The 17,778-nt window shown below is 38.3% G+C and overlaps 2 protein-coding genes across 3 annotated transcripts in view; one reads left to right on the top strand and one right to left on the bottom strand.

Annotated features, from left to right (window-relative positions):
- The window catches only part of CLDN10 (claudin 10), a 55,119-nt gene extending 50,209 nt beyond the window's left edge, over positions 1–4,910 (top strand). For both annotated transcript variants that reach the window (XM_083885160.1, XM_083885159.1), the window contains exons 4-5: positions 3,712–3,819; positions 4,544–4,910. In XM_083885160.1, the coding sequence (XP_083741286.1) occupies positions 3,712–3,819; positions 4,544–4,658 (223 nt within the window). In that variant the 3' untranslated portion in view covers positions 4,659–4,910. The remainder of the gene's footprint in view (positions 1–3,711; positions 3,820–4,543) is intronic.
- Positions 4,911–5,388: 478 nt separating this feature from the next.
- DZIP1 (DAZ interacting zinc finger protein 1) overlaps positions 5,389–17,778 on the bottom strand; it is a gene marked incomplete at its 5' end in the record, with an annotated part of 36,181 nt that continues 23,791 nt past the window's right edge. The window contains 8 exons of the mRNA XM_083855232.1: positions 5,389–6,721; positions 7,466–7,637; positions 11,151–11,281; positions 11,647–11,849; positions 12,672–12,722; positions 12,901–13,027; positions 15,529–15,724; positions 16,012–16,157. Of these exons, the coding sequence (XP_083711358.1) occupies positions 6,639–6,721; positions 7,466–7,637; positions 11,151–11,281; positions 11,647–11,849; positions 12,672–12,722; positions 12,901–13,027; positions 15,529–15,724; positions 16,012–16,157 (1,109 nt within the window). The 3' untranslated portion in view covers positions 5,389–6,638. The remainder of the gene's footprint in view (positions 6,722–7,465; positions 7,638–11,150; positions 11,282–11,646; positions 11,850–12,671; positions 12,723–12,900; positions 13,028–15,528; positions 15,725–16,011; positions 16,158–17,778) is intronic.

Here is a 17,778-nt window from a genome sequence, read left to right as displayed (position 1 = left end):
CAAACATTGGGTATACATCTCCCTGAGACCCAAGTGAGGGATCAGTAAGGAACCCTGAGCCATTATGTTTCACTCTGACAGAAAGAAGTCTGAATAAATAATGCTAAAAGGATCTCCATTTACAGTAGGGTTACACTGCTTTTCCTGTCTTGAAACAGTATTAGTTTTCTCCATACAGTCTTGTATTAGTTTTCTCCATAATTCCTCTGTAGTTTCTGCTTATTTGATGCAGTGAAGACAAGATTGAAAGGCCTCCAAAAGAAAGAAGGATGTAAGGTTCTTTGAAGTAAATAAAGCCTGGTTATATAGACAGAAGTTAATTATTCGTCAGGTTTACCATTCTTAGTGAAAAATACCATGGTTGCCAGAAGTCCTTTTCCTACACTGTACCCTGGGAAAGAGCAGGCAGACCTCACGGTGGAATTTTACTGTGAAGAAATGACAAATCCAGTTTAAATATTGAAATAATGGCAGTAAAACATCTTCTCCAGAAATTACCTTTTTTTATGGGCAACCAGCATAACTCAGCTGTGGGCAGACAAAATCATGACTGCAAAGATAAAGGCAGAGAGGAAATCCCAAAATTTTGAGTTATGCACAATGCTCGTAGCTCATGCAGTGACCTTGCATCAGACTGAGCTAATGGTGGCATTCAGCTCCTTCCTCTCTAAACCAATGTAAAATTTCCATTTTGTTGCCATCTCCGAACCCTTACTTTGTTATGCATTGCAGGCTCATTTAATATGTTTGCTGGCATATTGTGGAAGTTTGGAATTGGCTCTTCACTGAGAGAGGGTTTCAACCTTTTGCCTTTTACTGCACATTTCTCTACTGAAGTTGTTCTGGAAGTGTCAAAGACAGGCTTGAGGTACTGTCAGTGGGAAACAAATGACATAAGATGTTCAGCATCTTGTATCAGCCATCAGGATTTCCCTCCGGCCTTCTTTACTATTTTTAATTGAGAAAACCCTAACTCTTACAGTCTTTATAATTTTTTCCCTTGCCACAGTTTGAACTCACATAACCATGATCATTCTTATTGATAACTGGGGGTGTTTATCCAAATTATGTGACTAACTTCCCATCTAGACATTGATATGCAATCGAAAATCTTGAGTTTTCCTCCTAAGTACCGGTTTGAATCAGAAAGGTTGTTTTCTCTGTTTGAAGATGTGGAAGAAAGCCCAATCGGGACAGCTCTGCAACTCATTAACCTGGTAGTGTGGCAGTCACCCAAGAAGGGCCATACACGCAATGTGTTTAATGATGATATAGGAACAAATGTTGCTTCAAAAGGTCAAACAATCCCAACTACAAAGGCTGAACCCCATGTATTCTGTCCCAACTAGTAGGTAACACTCAGGTACCCCTTTTCTACCCAATTCTATCAAATGTAGTCATGATTTCTTTTCTGTACAATTGAAGAGTTTCAGGAAGGGAAGATAGCACTTGGTCTCCTTAAATCCCTCAGCTTCTGGTGAATAATTTTGTGTTGTTAGATAAAAGTATGGAAACTTGTGTTTCCCACTTTCCAGGCAAATGGTTATGGTAAATAAGTTGTTACTGCAACAGCCTTCCTGGATCTTGGTCCAACTCTGTTTTGCAGCACTGTGGTGATCTGCATTGGCTTCTATAGAGAGCCTAATCCTGGTCCTTGTACCTTAGGTGTGGTCTGGCAGCCCTGTAGGGATGGAGGAATCCCCAGGAGGGGGCTTATCTCGCCTCTGAGCTAGTCCCTTTGATCGGCTTTTACCGGTCAGTGAAAGAGGTGCCTTGAAAGTGTTTCAGAAGTGCACTTTGTGTGTCTTTCTTGTACGTTGACTGTAATTGGATCTTAGGTGATGAGCGCTGATCTCTGCTTCTAATCAGAGAACCCCCTGTTCTTAGAGAGACAAAAATCTCCTTGAGTCATGTGAAAACTGTATCAAGGTGGTTGGAAATGTAAGCATAAGTAGAATTAAAATTTGACAGATTTTGAAGTGAAACAGGACTGGGTGTGTTTTCCAGGGTGGAAGGAGCTATGGTTCCCAACAGTTTAAACTGGGGGGGGGGTTGGGTCTGTAAGCCTCATGCTGGTGCTCAGGAAGGGTTTGGAGCCAGAGTCAGTTTATTTCAGCTAGAGCCTGGTATCTCCAGAGAGTCTGAACAAAGGAATCTCTGGGTCTTTATCCCCTCACAGTCTGTGCACCTGATCCTCACATACTCTTCACAAATCTTTCATGTGCCTCTTGGTCCAGTGATGATTTATGGTCTGGGGTCTTCTAACACCTTGCTGGATTCTTTTTGAGTGCATCTGCAGTGCTGTTTTGTAAAGATACAAGTTTTTCAGAACAGCTGATGGGTATTTTTAGTTAAATATTTTGGTAATGTGAAATTAGGTGCACATGGAAATGTTCAGAACTAGCTGAAAAGTTCAACTACACAGTATTGCAGTTGCACAGGTGGGTGTCAAGCAGGGGCTTTTATTTGGCTGCCTCACCACAGTTTACAACAAACCAATTTAGCATCTGCTCAAACAGCACAGACTCCTGGTTAATTATTGTGGCTGGATGGGGGACAGGGGCCTGTGTTTCGGTGCAGGGTCCCAGAAATTCGGAGGAGATAAAGGCTCCTTAAGGGGTAACTGCAGCAGAGAAAGAGCAAGAGACACACAAGTGTGTTCTAAAGGTGAGGAATCGGAGACTCTGGAGATTGTTGGACTTCAGCCTAATGCAGGTCATCCTAAAAGTGCTTTAAGAGTGGTATTCTGGCAAAGGGCTGGGGAATGGAGCAGACAAGAACCATCCATGGTTTGCTGTTTGTCTGAAGCTTCATCACTGAGGGGAAAGAATCTCTTCCCAATGCCTTTCTTTCCCTTCATTTACTACTGTTGCTTTAGAAGCATGGGCTTTGTGGGATAATGCTCCTAAAGCACCACTGTTTCCTCTCAGAGATAAATGGAGCAGTTCCTGGCAGCAAAGAGTTTGTGGCTGCCCCAGGCAGCAGAGGGGACCATTGCTGGTGACTGGGAGTTCTGCCCATGGATGTGCTGGGGAGCAGTTTCTTCCAGATAGAATCTAGCAACAGGGACTAGAGGAGAGAGATGCTGGAATATGCACCTGTGTGTGCAAATGCTTATACCAAACACCTGTGTATGTATATGCATGCATTGCACGTGTGCATGTATATTACATATGCATATTATGCATATGCACACACCCTCACGCTTTAAGCAGGCTGGTGTGTGGATGATGAGGGATGGAGTCAGATCCTGAGAGCCAGAGGAGAAACTTAAGGAGTTGTAAGCAGAATTTGTAGTCTCTGGCCCTGCAAAAGCCCCAGTCCAGTTTGGTTTGGGAGCCAACAGGAACAAATCTGAAATGGAGGAGTTGGTGCTGTCAACAGGCCAAAGAATGGCATAACCCCACAGCAAAGCAATCCAGGAGGAGATGCACAAAGGCCAGGCCTTTCCCTAACCCTAATCCTTAACCCTGGCTGAGCAGGGAAAAAGCACTATCCAAGTGTACTGCAGGGGCAGAGTTTGCCTCCCAAGACAGAAAGAAATAATGAAAAGACCGTGGGTGAATGGCAGAGCTGCTGATTTTGTGGTGAATAATTTATGTGTCAATGGAAAGTTATTCAAGAAAAATATAATACTTAGTTATTTTATTCTGGAAATAACTGTTAAATCCATGCTCTCTTTTATTAAATACATTTATTGACTTCTTGTAGGTATGAATTAGGAGCAGCTTTGTTCATTGGATGGGCTGGAGCTTCACTCTGCATAATTGGTGGCATTATATTCTGCTTCTCAATAGCTGAAAACAGTAATTCTGCAAGGTAAAACACAAGATGTACTTACTGAAAGAAATCAATACCTCTGCATTATTACCTGCTATATGTATGCAGTTTGATTACTGTTCCAATACACTTTGTAATGAGATTCTGAAAAAAGATTTTGTGGATAAAAGAAAATAAGAGGATTTAAGGATAATGCTCTGTCCACCATTAATCTAATTAAGAAAAGCTACTGACAGAACAAATACTTGTGATACATATATACACACATATATATATTTCATAAATTTACTACAGCTGCAAAACAGTGCTTTCACTGATGTAGGAAAAGTGGTCAGGTGGCTTTACAGGCATAAATAGACAAGTTTTTTTGATCTCAAATCATCAGATCAAAAGCAAGTGGTGGTGGCAGTGGGACCTCTGGCATCTGAAGAGGGATGATAACATAAAGGGACAGCTGTAGGAAGTAACTGTTCACCTAGGATCTGCTACAATTTAAATTATTTCATGACTAGGCCCTAATTTACTTATTTGTGAATGAGGGGTATGTGTTACAGAAAAGCGTAAAGACAGATGCAAAGACAGATAGCTGGAGTGGCAATGTTTAACTAGAATGGGACCACACAGAGCAGGAACGTGTCCCCTCCACTGAAATTTGTGGGTACATTCCCATATATTTCTTCTAGCTTTATTACTATAATGCCTGGATGTAGAGATGTCACCTGTCTGTGGGATGAGCTGTAAATGGTTGTTTTTTTCTCTTCAGGAGGGGGTATGCCTATAATGGAGCCACATCTGTGATGTCTTCTCGTACAAAGGTCCACAACAGTGTCCCTGACAAAACCCCACCCAAGCACTTTGACAAGAATGCTTATGTTTAGTTGCACTCTTGGAAGACTCAAAGCGTTTTTAAACGTGATTTTGTATGTTTCATTCAGAATGATTCCCCCAACCCCAATGTACTTACCACTAAGACAATGACTTTTAAAAATATTAACTTGCAGCTTTTTACATATTGATGTAAATTTTATTATATAATATTTTAAGATTGATATTGGTATTGTAAAGTTTATACCTGGCAATCATGAGCTGATGTTGCATTCTTGAAAAAAAATAAATGAGGTATTTACTAATTCAGTTTGTCATGTCAGCTGCTTATGGGAATGGCAACACACATCATATTGGTATATTTCAGTTAAAAAATTCAGCTAGTGTTTTTTCTTTGTCCATGGAAATGTGATGATTTTTGAGGGTATATTTTACAAGTCAATAAATGAGAACAGAGATTACAAAAAACCACAAAATGCTTTCTAAACTGAATCCCTAAAATCAGACACAAACTCAGGTTTGCTGTGAAGTTTGAAGTGATGGACTTGTAGAGTCTCAATAAAAATTGGTTATTTTGGGACAACAGTGTAAATATTAAAAATGAACAGTCCTACTTAATAATGGCACAGTATAGAAAAAATGTTGTATCTGATATTGTCTAAATTACCTTAGAACTACAAAACCAAGGTTCTTTTTTGTTTCACGTTATTTTTGTACTTCATTTAAGTAGAAACACTACTGCGTTATTTTAAGAAGGCAGCCAATATGGACAAACCAGAAATGTCAATGGCAGGTCAGTGCTTTCTTACTGTGGCTTGACATTGTAATTTTTTTCCAGTTGTTGCCCTTTTATATTAACAAAAACTCAACTCCAATACAAAACAAACCCAACAAACCAACTTCTCCGTATAGGAGGCATTTAATGATGATTAATTTTAGAGCTGAGGCTTTTTTCTTTTCATTTGGTGTTTATTGTAAACCATGGTAGAAACTTAATAGTTTAATACATGGATGTATTTTTTTAAAAATGTTGACAATTTTATATAAATTTCATGATAAAATACAAGAAAATATGCATTAAAAATTGTATAAAGTAATACTCTGCAGTATATTCTGTTCATTGGTTAACAAGCTTTCTTGCAAGACCAGTTTCAATCCTTAATGTAAACATTAGAGGCAAAATCTTCACCTCAGAGAAAAGAAAGGGACTTTCACCACTGAACTCATGAGTGTGCTGGTTTTGGCTGGGATAGAGGTAATTTTCTTCACCGTGGCTGGTATAGGGCTGTGTCATGGATTTGTGCTGGACACAGAGTTGATAATAGAGATGCTTTTGTTATTGCTGAGCAGGGCTTACACAGAGCCTTTTCTGGTTTTCATACCACCACATCGGCGAGGAAATTGGGGGCGCATGGGAGGTTTGGAAGGGACACAGGCGGGACAGGTGACTCAAACTGACCAAAGGGACATTCCAGACCATGTGACATCATGCTCAGTATATACAGTGGGGGAAGAAGGAGGAAGAGGAAGACATTTGGAGTGATGGCATTTGTCTTCCCAAGCCACCATTACATGTGATGGGGCCCTGCTCTCCTGGAATGGCTGAACACTGGTCTGCCCATGGGCAGCAGTGAATTAATTCCTTGTTTTGCTTTGCTTGTGGGCATGGCTTCTGCTTTCCTTACTGAACTGCCTTGATCTCAACCCATGAGTTTTCTCACTTTTACTCTTTCAAATCTCTCCCCAGCTCCACAGGTGAGAAAGTGAGTGAGCAGCTGCGTGGGACTTGGTTGGGGTTAAACTACCACAAAGAGAGAGGAGAATGACTTTGTTTCCAAATTGATGTGGCCAGTAATGCATATTTCAATATTATTTTTCAGAGTCAGACTGAAAGACACAAGAGCTCTGTAAACAGTATTCCTTGTTATTACAGGACCAATAAGGGAAGTTACTGGGAAACACTCCATGTTTTCACCTGCATTTTGAACATCAGCAGAACCCAAAAGCAGGGCCTCCCATCAGGAATGGAACAATTATATATCTGAAGAATCACTCCAGTCTGTTACAGTGACTAAGCTGCTTTTTAACGTGCTTGTATTATCACCTTCATGAAGGCCTGTTACAACAGACAGACAAAACAATTAACAGTTATTAATATTCTTTTGGGGATATTTTTACTTTGTATTTGTCTATAAGATAAAATGACATCCTATGTAAGCAAAGATCTGTGGACTTCAGGAAGTCTCAAATTCCAACCAATAAGAAAATGTCAAGTGTTGATAATATGTAGATTATTTCTCTCACAAAACATAAAGCACATTACAAGCAGTCAGTGTCAACCTTACTTTCCCTTCAAAAATAACCAGAAGTATCTCTATGAAATTGACACAGCTTTAACCTTTACATGGAAATGTTAGGGTTAGAAACCACTATATAAATTTTAAGTAAGATTAAGGCTTTTGCTTTAGCACTAGTACAAATATTTATCTCAGCCTGGTAAGTCAGTTAGATAACTTGACCAAACCTGAAATGTTGTTATTATTCTCAAGACAAGTGAGTTCCAGTCTCCCTTAAATTTGGGAAGAAAAAAAAATCTCAGATGGTTAATTTTTAAGATGAGGTTGAAGTCTGATAATATTAAGGTTTAAAATATCAAATTTAATTTGCATTTCTGTACATTTATGTGTGTGTGGTTTATGTATCACTAAGTGTCATGAAAACATGATATTTATATGGCAAGAAGCCAAACACAGAGTTTTTCTTGTTCTTTTCTTACAAAACACCATCTACTGAATTACAATGTGTAATACACTGTACTTAATTCTCCTCTAGGTGGGTCAGTCACTTATGAATATGTTACCTTCTTCCTTTGGTGCACTTTTCTTGGGAAGACCCCATGCCTGTACCACAGACGCACCATTGGGCTCATTCTTCTGAACTGTCATCCCCTTCTGACCTCTGTCATCTTTCATCAATAAAATGTCTTCCTCCACTGATGAAATATCCCAATCATCTTCATCAGCTTCTGTGAGCTAACAGGGACAAGAAAAAAAATCCTCAGTCTGTTCAAACTGTGCTGAGGTCTTTCCTAAAGTCAACGATGTGAAACTGCTAAAGAAAAATGCACTGGCACATGGCCTTTATGAAATCTATCATCACAGTTTTAAAATCCACATTAATTCAACTACCTAAATTATATAAATTCACTGTTATTGATCTGAAACTAAAAGAGGTTTGTTGTTTTTTGGGTTTTTTTCCAAAGTCAGGAACTGCAAACATTTAAAGTTCTGCCGGTTCTGTATATGGTATAAACCTCTGTTTTCATGCCAGCCTTAAAAAAAGTTTATCTTTTCTGGGATGTTCCAGTGAGATGAAAGTCCTTTAAGCATTAGAATGTAGATTACTTACATGAAAATAAAGATATGACATGCAAGGTGGCAGTTTACAAGCATTCTGTAGGCAAACTAGGAAAAAATATTGCAGAAAAGGCCTTCTTAATTTAAAACTAATTTATTTAAAGACAAAATTAAATAATGAAAATTTAAAAAACCACGTGGTGCTCAAACTTTAAATACACATTCCCCTCAAGACTCTGTGTCAGCATGTACAAACATATTTTAATTAAGTGGTGGATTTGTATACTAAGTTCACAACATGAGAGTCAATTAAAAACAGATGAACCTGAAGGCAGTGAGTCCATGGTCCCTCTTATCTCTGCTTGAGAACTAAATATCTTCATTCAGCTTTAGCAAGAAGAGCTAGTGCATTTCCCTATTTTTCGTTCAGATGTGGTTTGATGGATTCGAGCTATTTTTAGAGAGCTTAACTGTGGAAAGCAAACAATGGTTTCTCACAAAGCCAAAACCTTATTTCACTGGTCTCCAGTCTCTTATTTCACTGGAGTATCCAGTACTTTCTTACAGTAAGGATCTAAATGGTGCTTCCATTGCACAGAAGAAAGGTTCAGATGCTATTAGAAAACAATGTAGGGTATGTATATGCTAGAGAAAAATCAACAAATATGAACGTGTTGTGTGTCTCGAAGGTGGGGAAGAGACTGCAGTAATGCTTTATCTTGCAACATAACTCCATTTTAACATTGCAAACTGTTTTTCAAAAACTGACAGATCTGCTCAGTATGCTATATTATTAACATACCAGAATTCATTATTGTACTGTTTCAAATTATCTGCATTTGGAGGGTGTGGTGAAGGGAAAGTCAGTCACATATATTGAGAAATGCTAGAGGAAGAGTTTCCTTGAGCATTCAAGAAGGCCCAAACAATTGTTAAAGTAAAAAACAGAGATAAACTTGTCAACTTCAAACAGAATTCAGTTGATCGAGCGTAAATATACACAGTAGCAATCAAAACTGCTACACAGTTTTATTAATTTAAAGACTTATATAAAGATGTCTACATTAAACATATAAATATGGGCATAAATATATGCCTATAATTACCAAACCATACGAGATGGTGTGTTCCTCTGTAAAGATTCCAGAAAAAAAGTAGCAGTGCCTGCCCTGGTTTCCTGAGCTTATTCTGAACTCATGGTGTCCATACAGGATACAGCAGGGACACAGGGTATTCTAAATGAATTACAGCAACAATATTTTCCATAAAATGATGGAAAGGTGTGGGTTGGAAGAGATCTCAAAGATTGAAAGTTGAACTCCCCCACCATGGGCAGGAACACCTTCCACTAGACCAGGTTGCTCAAAGTCCTCGCCAACCTGACCTTGAACACTTCCAGGGATGGGGCATCCACAGTTTCTTTGGGTAACTTGCTCCAGTGCCTCACCACCCTCACAGTAAAGAATTTCTTCCTAATATCTAATCTAAACCTACTGTCTTTTCATTATAGTCTAATTTTCTGTCCAGAAGGATCTGTTCCGTGATCTTTCTGGGCACAAAAGTGAGACTAACAGGCCAGTAGTTCCCAGGGTTCTTCTTCTTGCTTTTTTTAAAAATGGGCTTATTTTCCTTTTTTTCAGTCAGAGGCTTTGCCCTGCTGCAATGACTTTTCAATTATCATGGAAGAATGGCTCAGCAACTATATCAACCAATTTCCTTAGGACCCTGGGAAGCATCTCACTGGGTCCCATGGATTTATATAAATTCAGGCTTCTCTGGAGGTCTCAATTTCAACCTTCTACCACAATAGGAGGGATTCATTTCCCCAATACTTGCCTTAATGTTCAGAGGCCTGAAAGATGTGGGGAGGGAGGTTATCAGTGAAAATGATGGCATTTTTAAAACATAGGTTTTAAGGTTTATTTTGCTACAGATCTTTACTCTTGAAGCCCAAATTCCTGAACACAATGACCCATCATCTAAAGATCTTTACTTAAATCATCCTGCCAATTTAACTGTGAACATTTTATAGTCTTGTAAAATCTGACATTACAAAGAATTTGGAAGAAGTGCTAGATAGAAAATTGCACTGTAATAGTCATGTCTGCATTGATAATTATGAGTCTGGTGTGATTTGCAGCTCTGCACAGCCAATGGACAACTTAGGTGTCATCAATGGCAATTTCAAGGACACAGGCTAAATGTGATTATACTCATGGCCAAAGTTGATTAAGACAATCACCCCCTTCTGAAAAATGAAATAGAAGTGTCACTGTTTCTGGGGGGAGTGATGAGTTTCAGATTTAACTCATGGTCAGGAAGCTGTAAGTTATCAGTTTTGTTATGAACAACAGGATTCTCAGTAATTATGATTTGCTAATTTAGTGAAAAAATATTGTATTGAATGCTACAACTAGTACCTGTCTATCTACTTCAATCTAGTAACAACTACTCAAACTGACACAAAATCACTCTGTGCTGTTGACTTCTCATTTGGAGTAACTTCTGTTCCTTTTAAAAATTGTTCAGGCAAAGACCGCAGATTGCTGCAAAATGATTTACCAATTATAGAACTCTAAACTGAGGAGAAGACCAGGACCTTAGGAGCCTGAGGGGTAAAGAATCCATTGTGTTAGTATTCTGCTGGTGAACACAGGCCATACTCAATGGACAGGAACAGATCTGATGTTGTCTGAAGGCAATATGTGATTGTGGATTGATGCAGAACAAAGACCAATGGAATGTGTTCCACTCATTAAAATGCATTTAAGAGACCCATATTATATAAAGGTCTAAAATTAATGTTTTTAAATATTAGATACACAAATGCCTTTTTTCCTCCATCAAAACAAGACACTACGGAAACAAGTAAAGGAGGATTCTCTATGCTGCTAGAATAGCAGATAAGAATGATACCATGGCCAAATTTGAGCTGTAGTGATCCAAACCAATCAAGGTATAAGCTAAATATGCAGTTAGGATGAAGTCACTTGCCACTGGTCCCTTGCTAGCACTTTTCTATACACCAGTGAAGGTGTACCCAAAAAGACTACTTAGCTGTAATTCTAAAACTGTCTTGGAGAATTAAGTTCTTCACTGCATCAAGATGATTTCAGCATGGAAAAGAAAAACTAACATACATATAGTTCAATTACTTAATGTAATAATGCTGCATATTAAAAGTGATACCTTTGGTTCTTTCACCTCTTCTTTCTTAATAAATGCCTGTGCAACATTAATTCCTCCAGCTGGTTTGTTCTTACTTCCATGGTTAGAAAGACTCTCTCCAACTTGTTTGCTCAGTTTTTGAATAACTGTTCCTAAAATTCAGAAAAAAATTAAATTGACAGTTTCCATTCACAAGGAGGGACTTTACTGTAAACCTTCTAGAAATCTTCCCCAAAGTAAAAATAAAAGAAGCCTCTCTGAGACAAAGGTTATGTCTTTTCCTGCATTTATATAGAAGAGCATGATATGTATCTCTAAGTAACACATTAACAGAAACACATTAGCAAAAACATAAAGTGTTTACATATATATATATATATATATATATATATATATACACACACACTCGAGACTAGGTAGTCTGCCTTCATTATGTTTCCTAACACAAAAATTGTACCATGAAATGCAAAACCATGCACAGCTGTTACAACACCCGTATACAAATGCAGTGAAAAACCTTTAGGAGTTTTGGCAGGTGTTCCAGTTTCTTCAATTCCATTTTCCTTCTTCCCATCCCCTTCACTCTTGCCAGAGGGCTTCTGAAAAGCATGGACTACGCTGCTTGATGGTTTTGACTGCTTTTGCAACACCTCTGATGTTACGTAAGACTGTTTCAAATCATCTTCATCAGCTTCATCCTCTGAACTGAATGGTGGTGTTCTAAGGAAAACCACATACAACACAAGCACTTACTGGGTTTCAGTGCGTGTATCACCGCATACATTTTTAAGCTTCCATGTATTTTACTTTCCAATAATGTGGATTTTTCTTAGTGCAAAAAGACAGAATCTCTCCTATATTTTAACTATCAAAAAAAATTAAAAGAAATCACACTGCTAATTAAACTCAGAAATTTATCCCAAAATGCTCTCTTATACACACATGACTCTTTCCATTTATGCAATCATCTTTACAAAGCAAAAGACCAAAATAAAACAAGTCTTGCCAGGCAAAAACAGATGGGCTTTTTAGGATCAGCAGATAGAGCAAATTTCACTATCAGAGAGTCTCTTGTGACATCAGCTAGATGTGGGAATTTTTCAGTGCAGGAAGTGGCAAAGTAATGTACCTGATGTGAACGGAATGGAATATTATGGAATTAATGGAATATATACATGGATTTTTTAATATAATTTTGGTTGCAGTATGAAAATATCAATAAACTCAAAAAATCAGGTCACCAAAGTCTCTAAATGCTTTTAACACAGTCAAAAAAAGCATCTAAGAGAGAAACTAAAGAAAGTTATTTATCTTATTGAATATCTCTCTTTCTCAACCACAGCAAAGAGTACATCTGCTGAAAGAAAAACATACTATCTTTCAGGGATTATAATAACACACTCAAATAGAGTAACACTTTAAACTACAAAATAAAGTATGCAGCCTGGAGAGTGCTTATGATTTTCGGTTAAATATAGTTTTTGTGTGGCAAACATATCACCAAAAATGTTTCCTTTAAAAAGGTAAGGGAACAAAACATACGTGATGCTAGGTGTCTTTCTAGAAACTCCACTTCCAAGAATCTTCCCGGATCTAAAAATAATGAGGTAAGTTATTTCAAGACTGACAGCAACCATAAAGTTTATATGGAAGTTATGTGAATTCTTTCCTCAAATCTTAAAATTGAGGAAATGTTCACATTAGCCACAAAGACCCAAACCCATAGGACTTTTTTCTGAGGTATGAGTGTTTTCAGAAAGGCATCTCTTACTTCGGTGTAGAATTATACTCAGGGATGATTGTTCTTTGTCCAGGTGGGCGGACAGATGATGGAGACTTGGCTGGTTTCTGAGGTGTAGCAAATGAGGAAATTCCCAATGGAGAGAACTTGTGTTTTTCTACAAGAAAAGTTATCTATGTCATTTTTACAATCAATGTTTGGTATCTTGCACATTTAATTTCTACAATTAAAAGATGTCTCTGCTGCAGACTACAGTTCATAAAAAAAGAAGAGAAAACGTAGTTTTTTCCTTCCATGCAGTTTAGAGTTACCATGCGTTAGGTTAAAAAGCATAGTAATTTGGCAGAAAATAAACCTCCTTGCTTTACAGCTGGTCCTCAGAGACCAGACATCTTTCAGAATTTAATCCTTGGCTATGCCAAGTGTTTTGACCCAGGAAATTAAGCTTGTTATTGTAATTGTATTGTTAGTGCTATAAACAGCTACCCTGAAGTTAATGTTTATATCTATAAAAATGTGTGTATATATGTGTATGTATAATATGTGTGTATGTACATTTCTGGCAATCCAAAAGAACCACATATATTGTATCTAATAGACTATTTCTTTAGAATGTGACCATGGTTAACAAGACTGTTCATGCACCTGGTGTGGGCCCTGTGTTACACTTTTCCAACACAGTGATACAATATCAGGTGGAGAAGACCCCAAGGTTTGTGTAACAATAAAGGGAAAGAGTGGGGCAACAGCCTTAGGTTTAGACATTCCTACACCCAAGTGTCAAGGGCCCAAAGGAGGTTAAGTTCCTCACAGCCTGATGGATTAAAGGAGCCACTTCTGACACCGTGGAAAAATAGAGCATGGGTACAATCTGTCTAGACTAAAAGAACTATAACAGTTCATGGGAACTTTCAGATATTCTGTCTAGACTAAAAGAACTATAACAGTTAATGGGAACTTTCAGATATTGATGCAAACATCCCTGGTTTCTCTATTATTGCCCATCCCTTGTACAGTTTGCCCAAAAAGAGAAAATCATGAGAGTGGACTGAGCAACACATGAAGCAGTTTCAGAGCTTGGTCCCACAACCCTCCCGGTGGCCCTGTTACAGAAGAATGGGGTTCTGTTGAGGCACTTACTGCAGCCTGTTTCATACCGGCCCTGATGGACCAGAGAGATTCTGCTCAGCTGCATTTAAAGAGACAGAACAGATATATTCAGAGCCGAAAAAGGGACTTTAATCATTAGTCCAAGCAGTTAAACAAGTTGAGCCACTAAGGGATAACCTGTCTGGACAAACCCCAATGAAAGCTGTACTGCTTTCCCTTTCCAGGAATAATACTGGGAATGATGCCAGCACATCTTCACTGCAGATCAAGTTAACCATCTGCTTATCCTTGTCGTTGAAGTAACTATTGCCATAATGAACCAAATTTGGTTCATATATCAACAAGCTTGACCTGCAGGTTGAAGACCCTCCCTTCTTCTATCTGTGGAAGCTAATGAATATGGTAACTAGAGTACATTCTGCATCACACACACTTCTCACTTGTGAAATTTACTGTGGCAGCAAATATAAAGGAAGAAGATGAGGGCACTTTGTCCACTGAAATTAGAAAGGTAACCACAATGCCACTGAATTTGAAAGGGAATTTCAGTCCTGGTGGCATCTAATCAATTTTACTTAGGACCTTGTTAAGAATATAGTAAGAAATAAGATGGACAGCATCTGTGGTCAGACCTCCCTCTTCAGATAGTTACCCACAGGTAGAGGAATTTTCAATAAACTACTTCATCCTGTTGTTGGTATGTTAATGCTGACTCTCATACGTTTTGCTTTGACCATAGACATGTATGTAAAAATGTGGATAATGATCTGTCAGAAACACATAAGGTCTGGGTGTTGTATAATGAAAGATGTGAGGGAGTGGTATGAGCAATTTCCTTACAGAGACCCCCAAAAATCCATTAAACAGGTGTGATAGGGACACCAAATTGAAGGTGTGACTGTAGTCATGGGGTGGATAATGTAGGAACAAGGCCTACAGCGATGAGATATATGATGAAGGGGCTTCCATGAGGCAGGCCATGAGATGTATAGCTAAGGGATTATGTGGCCATGATGGCACGCTGAGAGGGTGGTAGGTTACCAGGCAGAGGCTGGTAAGTTATCAGGCAGAGGCTGGATGATCCTTATCACTGCAGTCAGCCAGGGAAGAGGGATTGATGCTAAGCTGTCACTGTTGGCGAATTTGGGATCACAAAACGAGACCAGACTCAGACTGTAACCCACACTACTGGTGCACCTGGGAACATGACCAGACTTACAATGCTGAATTGGTTAAAATCAGAAAATAAGTGCAGCCATACTCAGCCCTTCAGATCTGCGAGGATCAGCTGGAAAGCAAGGGAGTTTATTTGCTGCCAATGTGCTACACTCCCCACACAACACTATGTACCTTGCTAAGATATTTGCTGTTAAACACCATGTCAAGAACTCTTTAAAGATAACAGTTTAGTTGTCCATAACTACATAGAATATTGATATGGAAAAGCAGGAAAGCAACTATACAGAAATGTTGTTAAATAATACTTTAAATAGCAATACATTAAATAAAACGTAAGACAATGAAATAAATCCCAAAATCCATGGTAACCTTCACCAGGAAGCTGAAAACAGGAATCAAGTTTGCTAGAAGATAATGATTTCTCTTCAACCCGAAAGCCAACTTGACGTTCAAGCTGCTCTCGAATCCCGTGAATGGTGGGCTCTTGCTTCTCTTTGCGTTCTCTGGCATGTTCAATAGTTCGCAAAATTTTATTTAAGTGATCATTCGATATTCCACGTACACCCTAAGAAAACAAATTGTATCATAAGCATTCTTTTAGACTTCAGGTATCACAAAGCTTGTAGAAAAATCACAAAAATTGGCAACGCTGCTCACTAGTGTAGCCATATCCTCCACAGCTGTAATTTGATGGCCATCCTTTCAGGTTAGTGGTTAAGGAATTACAGTTACTTAAAACACGGAAATTTAACTTTGGATTTTATAGGTTGAGAACTGTAGTACAGGAGTGAAAGAGAACAGAAGAAAAGTGGTACAAAGATTACCCTTCTTTTAAATAATTGAATATCTTACTGCTTTAACTCCCAAGGATTCCAGCTTCTCTTCCAGAGCTTGCTCCAAAACAAGTCGCAATTCTTTAGTTAAAGATGGATCAGACCTCAGAGCATTTATTAAATAGTTGCTATTTCTACCTGGTTTTAGATCACTTTTCTCAATTTCTGAAATAAGAAGGAAAAATGCTGTTAAGAGATATTTTGAAAATCTACATTACATGAGACAGTTAAAAACTGCACTGAAGCATGCATTCTTTAGAAACAGCATAGACATATATGTGCCGTTTTTATCTGCATGGAATCATGTAATTTTCAAAATATTGGGCTAGCTTATAAAAGCCAGCTCACTTGGAATCTGTACCTCAGCACCTTGTACTCACCATGACAAGTATCTTTTATTGCTCTTGTTACAGAATTGTTGCAAAGATAGGGTGCTGAATATTTAGCAACAAAGATCTTTACTTTTAGCTTTGTACTTGAAAACTTCTGATAAAGAAAGACTATCTTCTGATACTTAATACCAGTAAATGTGGTATTTCCAAGAAAAGCTGAATTCTAGCAGGAATCATAACAAGAATACTACAAACTTCTGCTCAAGAAAAGCTTCAAGCAGCATGATGTTCTCTGATAAAATCATCTACTGAAACTAAATCTTTGCAAAGTTGTAACATTTTCAAAAGTCTTGGTAAAGACAAAACCTTAGTCTGAGGTAGACTGTTTCACAGAAAATACATGATGGATAATAGTCATCTTCAAAAATCTTTCAAGGACAAAGTTCAGTGTCATGTTTTCATCTATGCAAGTCTATAACATCATACATACTTAAAAGCAGACAAAGAAGTTCCTATCTCTTCCCTTGCTTTAAGTGTCAGTAATGACTCTTATGTCAATAAAGCACTCTTATGCAAGAAATAAAGAATCATCTAGACAGATTCTTTCATCTGAAATGAAGACTGACATTTAAGTTAGGCCAAAGTATTATAGGGTCATACAGGAGAGTAAAGAAGCAAAACACACCCATTTGGAACCTGTCTATAAAGTGTCACTGGCAAGACAAAATTTTACTGAATGACACTTAAAGTAGATGAAGTGATAACCTGTGGAACCATGATGGCTGCTTCTGTCTGGCCACGGTCAGCAAAGCTGGCAAAGGGTATAAAATATCCCAGGAAAGCATGCTGTAAACCACACTCCCAACACCCCTGAAATAACAGCAAAATCTTGGGCTGGAGTTTGTCTCTTCCCAGTATGCCTTACAGGGCAGCAGAGTCATCTGCCACCCAATAGACAAGGACAGGAATGAAGGCATAATTCCATATTGTGGCTTTCAAATATTTTACTTTTACACAAATGTGTCACTTTTTCTATTTGTAAACAATGACAGCTTATTAGAAAGCAGTTCCATTTACTTTTCATTTTTCTTTAAGGGAAAGAAAAGCACCCTGAAGATGAGACAAAAAAGCCCCAAGATGCACAAATGACATATTAGGCAGCTTTGAGGAACTGGCTTCCCGTGGGCTCCTGGAAAGAAGTATAGGTAATGAAAACTGAGAGTCCAGCTGCCATACTATTACATCTGTGTTGAGGAGGGCATAATCAGGCTGAAATCTCATCTGGTTTTGGGAACTGCATGGACAACTCAGTTCCTGACAGGGATGAGATTAAAACTGTTTTGTCTGGAGAACTGACTCCAAGAAGAGACAAACGACTGGTCTTGAGGAAACACAGGGCTATCTGATTATCCCCAGTCAGGATAAGATGGCATTATTCAGTACAAAATCTTCCC

This window comes from Zosterops lateralis, assembly GCF_965231275.1.
Source record: "Zosterops lateralis genome assembly, chromosome: 2".
Taxonomy (NCBI): Eukaryota; Metazoa; Chordata; class Aves; order Passeriformes; family Zosteropidae; genus Zosterops; species Zosterops lateralis.
Note: the sequence above shows the minus strand (reverse complement) of the source record. Positions and strands in the feature narration are given on the sequence as shown.